General features: G+C 47.1%; 1 protein-coding gene across 1 annotated transcript; it reads left to right on the top strand.

The window, feature by feature from the left end:
- Nucleotides 1–1,195: 1,195 nt before the first annotated feature.
- On the top strand, nt 1,196–2,224 carry LOC103029983 (trace amine-associated receptor 1-like). Its single transcript, XM_049478652.1, has one exon. It carries the CDS (start codon nt 1,202–1,204, stop codon nt 2,222–2,224), a length of 1,023 nt encoding a protein of 340 aa, XP_049334609.1. The 5' UTR covers nt 1,196–1,201.
- Nucleotides 2,225–7,202: the final 4,978 nt, after the last annotated feature.

Raw genomic sequence — 7,202 nt, 5'->3', positions numbered from 1 at the left:
GGTTCCTTCCTACCAACACTGTAGCAAAAGTTTGTGGAGGTGATCAAGGAGGCTGGACTGTTTGCCTGCTTTACTGACCTCAGCAGGGACGCCATCTTTTTTTTCCGGAGCTTTGCCACTGACAAGTGAGTCGATGGCCTTGCTGAGCTCCTCAGCAGCGGGTGGAATGTCAATCTCTTCCATGGTGGGCAGGGGGCTTGTATTTTCTACTGCTGTGTCTGTAACAATGGACTCGGTGATAATGATATCGCCAGAGGTGGATTTTAATGGGGCGATCTTGATGGCACTAGGGCCAAAGGGCTACTTCATACCCTCATACATGGCTCTAATATTTTCATAGTTGGCGGACAGTTGAAGGCTTTGACACAAGTTCTGCCAGTAGTTGTTAGCGCACTGTCAAGCAATTCGCTGGGCCTCACTTCTGGCCCTTCTAAGGGCAGCAAGTGTCCTCTCACCGGGGTCTTGTTTGTAGTCAAGTAGAGCAGCTCTTTTGAACGAGATGACTGGCTCGAGTTCCGCAATTTCGGCTTCAAACCAGTCGGGGTTTTTCTTTTCCCTCTTGCCAAACGACTCCACAGCTGACTTGTAAGTGGCGTCACGGATATGGTTCCATCTCTCTTAGGTCCTGCTTGTTGGGCAGCTGCTAAGGGCCTCTTGGATGGCGCTTGCAAAATGTTCTCGCAGTTCAGGGACTAATGTCTTAGCCGTGTTGATTCTGGATTGTCCTTTTTGCTTTGATCGATAGATCCGCTTGGGCTTAAGACGCACCTTGCTGGCGACCAAGTAGTGATCAGTGTCGCAGTCAGCACTGTGATAAATGAATGTAGAGAGGACACAGTTCAGTGATGTTCTTCTGGTGATGACGAGATCCAGTTGGTGCCAGTGATGCGATCTGGGGTGTCGCCAGGACATTCTGTGGTTGGGCTTTGTGGGATAGAACGTGTTTGTGATGCAGAGATCATGAAGGGAGCATAGCTCAAGTCTTTGCCTGTTCTCATTGAGTTTGCCAACACCAAAGTGGCCGATACATCGGGGCCAGGAGATGTGATCTGACCCAATCTGTGTATTAAAGTCACCGAGCAGGAACAGATGTTCACTGGCAGGGAACTTCTTGATTCTCGTCTTTCATTCCTGCTGAAGGAGGAAACACTGGAGGACATTCCTGCTGAAGGAGGAAACACTGGTTCAACTGGACTTCAGAATGAACTCAAGTCAAGATCAGATAATGGATATCACTCCTCTTTGCTATGAGTTTTCAAACACATCTTGTCCAAAGCATATTTATCCTGTACTTTTGAAGGTGGCCCTTTACTTGTTCTTCAGCTTAGTGGTGATTTTAACAGTATTGGGAAACTTGTTTGTCATCATAACTATTTTTCATTTCAAGCAGCTGCACATGCCAACTAACTTCCTGGTTCTGTCTCTGGCTGTAACTGATCTGCTGCTGGGTGGATTTGTGATGCCTCCCTGCATGTTACGTACTGTGGAAACTTGCTGGTATTTGGGCACTGCATTCTGTAAAATACACGCCAGTGTTGTGATCATGTTGGCCACGGCTTCTATTATTAATTTGTCTTTCATATCAATTGAGAGATATTACGCTGTGTGTAAACCTCTGATGTATCAGAGTACAATCACCTCTTTTGTCACATTAATAATGATTTTAATCTGCTGGAGTGTCTCAATTTCAGTTGGCTTTGTAATAATATTTCTGGAGATCAACCTTCTGGGGGTTGAAGACTTTTACTATGAAAATATTGAATGCGAAGGAGGCTGTGTGTTATTTCAAAGCAAAACCTCAAGCACTTCTTCCTCTTTGCTTTCCTTTTATTTCCCAGGCATTGTGATGCTCAGTATATATTTGAAGATATTCCGTGTTGCTCAAAAGCAAGCAAAATCTATTCAGGACTCAAAATCTAAAAACAGTGTGCAAAAAATAAGTAAAGAAGAGAGAAAAGCCACTAAAACTTTGGCCGTAATTTTGGGTGTATTTCTGTCACTTTGGACACCGTTTTTTATCTGCAATGTTATAAATCCTTTTATTGCATACTCAGTTCCTCCAGTACTGTATGATGCATTTGCATGGATTGGACTTATGAATTCAACCTGCAACCCTATTGTTTATGCTTTCTTCTACAAGTGGTTTAGAAAAGCATTCAGAATTATTTTGTCAGGTCAGGTTTTTCAGCCAGGGTCTTCAAGAATTCATCTGTTTTCACATTGAAAACTATCCCCATGAAAATAATGTCTAAATCAGACATTTGTAACATATGAACATTTTATTAGCTATATATATCAGCTAATAATTCAATTCTCACAAAATAGTTAACTGCTTGTGCAAGTTTCTTTCACAATTATTTATTTTATTTATGTAACTTATCCAACAGATCATCATTAACTTATTAGTTAGTTCCATTTGTGCTGGGTATTTTGACATTTGTAAATCCAATATTAATTCACATATTTTAGTTATTTTGTGGGGCATTAAAATGTGTTGCATTTCTGATTGTTGTTGCTTCAACAGTTGTTTTGGAATGTAAATAAAAAGCAACTGTCAGGAAGAAAAATATCTGAAAAGTTACATCACCTGGATAACAGCTACCACTGGCAACACAACAAGTACAGGTGACCAAAAATATAAATTCAAGATACCATAATGCAGAGAAGTTCTGAAAAATATCAGTGCCTCATTCAATTATGAAAGATGAGGAGTTATTGGAATCAATGATGTATGTCTCTGTGCCTGGCTTGAATACATCTAGTCCCTAAAAGAACTGTTCACACACTTTAGAATCAAATCTCTGGAATCCTATAATATCACAAAAAATTAGTTCACCCCTCAATTTTTAAAAAATATTTTATTAAATCTTTTCATGAAACAACACTGGAGATGTTGTACATAAAGCAGTCAGTGTAAAGCTTGTATAACTCTGAAAATTTGCTGTGCCCTAAAAATAATTCAACACACAGTCACTAATGTCTAAACCACTGGAACTCTGCAGAGTGGATGTAATATGTGCCGTATGGACCAGACACTGCACGCTGCCCTCCCACTTCTTCAAGCTCTGCAACAATGTTAGCAGTATTCATGCATCTATTTTCAAAAGGCAACTTCTGGATATTAGGCTGGGTGCAATTCGACCACGGAGTAACCCAAGTTTTCACAGCCTGTAAGCCGGACATATGCTAATGAGAGCAGGGACAATATACAAATGCACGGCCAATCAGATGGCTCGTTCTGCGGAGAGAGAGGTGGGAAGGGGTCTGTAAGCTAATCCTGGTAATTGGCTTGGAGTTTAAGGGGTTAATGGTCCTTTGTTGAAGGTTCTGAGGTCAGAGTAAGTCAAATTTAGCAGAAGGTTCCTTCTAATGATATTGCCGTTTTCCCATTGTGCATGGGATAGTTCTTCAGTTAAATTTAATCAATGATATTGCTATTATTTGTGCCTTTCATTGTTCTAGGTGGATAGATCTGAATATATTTATTTCTGATTCAGCTTGGATATATTTTTTTACCTTTCAAACATCAGAATGGGGAAGAAATGTGATTTAATTAACTATGAACGTGGCATGGTTGTTGGTGCCAGACGGGCTGGTATGAGTATTTCAGAAAGCTGATTTACTGGGATCTCTAGGGCTTACAGAGATTGGCCTCTGGGCCGCCCTGGCCAGAAAGGACCATGGAGTACACGAAGGTTAAACAGAAACTGTGCCGAAAGGGGGTATTTATTGTCTTTGTACAGAGAAGTGTAAAAACACTCGCAGCACTGCTTTTGGTCACTGTTCCTTCGTCTCGGGCAGCCCGGTGAGGAATAGCAGCGGCGGCTCTTTAGTGGGGCTCCGCTCGGAAGGCGATTGACTTACCACAGTGTGCTTGTTGTGCTTGCTGACAGATCACAGCAGTGTGGGAAGCGGAACTGCGGGATGGTGTCAGCAACAGTGGCTTTTCCCCAGTCTGGCCTCTACCAAAGTGCCCCCCCCCCCCTCAGCTGGCACCAGCATGCAGACTCTGAACCAGTGCTCCGCAGGGGCCTTCAGGACAGGGTATCCGCATCTCCGTGGGCTGAGCCAGGCCGATGCCGCACCTGGAATGAGAATACTTGGAGGGACAGAAACCAGCGTGTGACATATCCGTTAGAGTCTCTGTGTTTTGAAATCCACAGTAAAGGTGCGTGGTCAGTAACTAAAGTCAATGTCCTACCAGTGAGGATAAATTGGAGCTCCTCGACAGCCCACTTGATCGCCAGGGCCTCTCGTTCCAGGTTTCATAACGGGTCTCGGCCGGGAGTTTTCAGATGAGGTAAAGAATGGGGTGCTCTTCCTTATCAAAGTACTGCACAAGCACTACTTCCAGTCCTGTCTTGGATGCCTCTGTGTGCAGAATTAATGGTTTGTCAAAGTCTGGTTTTTCAGCACTGGTTCAGAGGTCAGTCTGTTTTTTAGCGTGGTAACCGTGGCCTGGGCTTCAGGATTCCATGCCAGTGCATCATTGCGCGGACCTTTTTTTTCTTGGGCCATAGTGTCCCTCGCCCAATGCGGAAACCCAGGTAAGCCACCTCGGTGAGCCCCAGATTTCACTTTTTGGGGTTTGCCATCAATCTGGCCTGGTGGATGGCGGTGAGGACTCAGTCTAGGTGGAGGATATGCTCCGCCCACATCTCTGAGTGTACGATGATGTCATCCAGGTAAGTGGCGGCATATGACTGGTGGGGGCGGAGAATTATGTCCATCAGCAGCTGGAACATCGCTGGTGCCCCGTGGAGTCCAAATGGTAGCACCATATACTGCCATAAGCCAGAGGGCATGGCAAATTTTTTGCGATCTTGGAGAGCGAGGGGGACTTGCCAATATCCCTTGGTGAGATCGAGGGTGGAGATGAAGCACGCTTTTCCTAGGTGGTCTATCAGGTCATCCATCCTCGGCATTGGGATAGGAGTCGAGAAAACACTTTTTTGTGGCAGAAGTCATTAGAACCGTCGCAATCCATCTGGCTTTGGGACCAGGACTATGGGGCTGGACCAGGGACTGGTGAAGGGTTCTATCACCCCTAGGTGGAGCATCTTGTTGACCTCATCCTCCACTGCCTTCCTCGATGGTGTACCACTTGGGTTCGCCCGGGGAGGTCGGAGAAGACTACCTGGTGCCAATCCACACACTCGCAGAGTTCTTGGCACTGCAAGGGGTTGCGCTCCTCCCCCTGTTGAGACCTCTTGGCTGGCTCAGGACTCGAGCACCTGGGCAAAAGCAGAGAGGGGGGGTGGCTCAACATCCCATTTTTTTAGCAAATTTATGTGATATACCTGTTGCGTTTTTCGTCTACCTGGCTGCTCCACGCGGTAGTTGACAGAACTTATCTTCTTCGCCACAGTGTAGGGTCCCTGCCAGCTCGCGAGGAACTTACATGCGGTGGTGGGGAACAGCATCATTGATCAGGGATCAACGCGGTCACCCACTTGGAATTCCCTCAGCTGGGTGGGGCGGTTATACACACACTGCTGGGCCTCCTCCATTGCTCTTTGACGAGAGGAAGCACATTGTTAACCTTTTTATGCATGGACTGTACATACTTGATCACTGACCTGAATGGCGAGGATTGAGTTTTCCAGGCTTCCAGGCTGTCCCGCCTGGAGCACCTCCTGTACAGCAAAGAGCACCTTGGATGTGGCTTTTTGCAGCGGGACCACATTGGGGAACCTGGTGGCGTAGTGACGAGGTGTATTCATGGCCCTGGGAGGACTTTGGCACCGGCCCTATGATGTCCATGCCCAGGCGCTGGGACGAGGTTTAGATGATGGGCAGAGAGATGAACGGCGCAGGTGGTGGTTTGTATGGGCTGGTCAGTTGGCAGGTCGAGCATCTCCTGCAGAAGTTCTTCACCTCAGCGTGGATCAACAGCCAGTATAACCGCTATTGTATTTGGGCCAAAATATTCTCAGCCGCCAGATGCCCTCGCAGCTGGTGTTGGTGAGCTAGGTGCATGACCACGTCGATCTGACTGCGGGACGGGAGTAGCTGCTTGACCCTTTCGCCATTCACCTCGACCTCGCGATACAGGAGACGATTCTTTTGCATGAAGAACAGTGAGGTGGGCAGAGTAGCTCCTCAGGGTTCTCTGTCTATCTCCTGTATATTTTCCCATGCGTGGTGTAGCCACTCATTCTCCCATTGTTCTCAGCCGAAGCTCCCCTCCTTCAGCGCCTGTTGGTGATAGGGGCCAAGGTCATGGTGTTCCCCGAATCGAGCACAGCAGGGATGTCATGACTATCGAGCCGGAAGCGTTGTGGAAGGGACCTTGGGGTTTCTTGTGGAGTCCGCACCCCACGAGCCATGCCTTCGTGGTGGAGGACCGGCAGGGAGGTGGTTCTGTTTCCGTCGGCAGAGGCTCCTCTAAAGGGCTTGGGGAAGGCTTCGGGGGCCGGTTCTCGTGTGGACAGTGTTTCATGGTGTTGGGCTCCCAGCTGCGCCCAGGCTAAGGATGCTTGACAAGTGGCCACCAGGTTTGTGGTCAGTTTGCACAGTCCATGAGCGAGCTCCTGTGTTACCTGTGCTAGCTGATGCTGGATAACCTGGTCCATGGTTCTGGGATGGTGAAACCAGAGAGAGAGCGGGTTAGTGCGGCAGCAATAGTGGTGAGAGGGGAAAACAAGAAAAAAGATATATATTTTTTTGTGTCTACTCTTAGTCAGTCTGGTCCATGGTAATAAGGTTGAACAGAATGGGCTCAGCTTCAGCGGCAGCATCCCTCTGCTCTCAACGGCCGGTGGCCCACACTGTCTCTCAGTAGCCTACGAGAACATAGAGAGAGGTTTAAAGGAATAAGATAGAAACACACAGTTAGTTCCTTCGTCTTCAGGCAGACCGCCAAAGAATGGTGGCAGCAGCTCTTTTGTGGAGCTCTGCTCGAATGGCTATTGGCTTGCCATGGTGTGCTTGTTATCTTGCTCCAGCCGTGGCTGTTTAGGCAGCCTGCCCCCCCTTACATATGTTTTTGGTCACTGCCCGGTCCGTGCAGAGAAAATATCCAGTGAGCACCAGTTCTGTGGGAACAAATGCCTTGTAGATGCCAGAGGTCAGAGGAGAATGGCCAGACTGGTTCGAACTGATAGAATGGCAACAGTAACTCAAATAAGCACTTGTTACAACCAAGGTATACAGGAGAGCATCCAACCTGGTACTAGCAAGGTGTACCTAATAAAGTGGCC

The sequence above is a fragment of the Astyanax mexicanus genome, chromosome 1, assembly GCF_023375975.1.
Source record: "Astyanax mexicanus isolate ESR-SI-001 chromosome 1, AstMex3_surface, whole genome shotgun sequence".
Taxonomy (NCBI): Eukaryota; Metazoa; Chordata; class Actinopteri; order Characiformes; family Acestrorhamphidae; genus Astyanax; species Astyanax mexicanus.
This window is presented reverse-complemented; position numbering and strand designations above follow the sequence as displayed.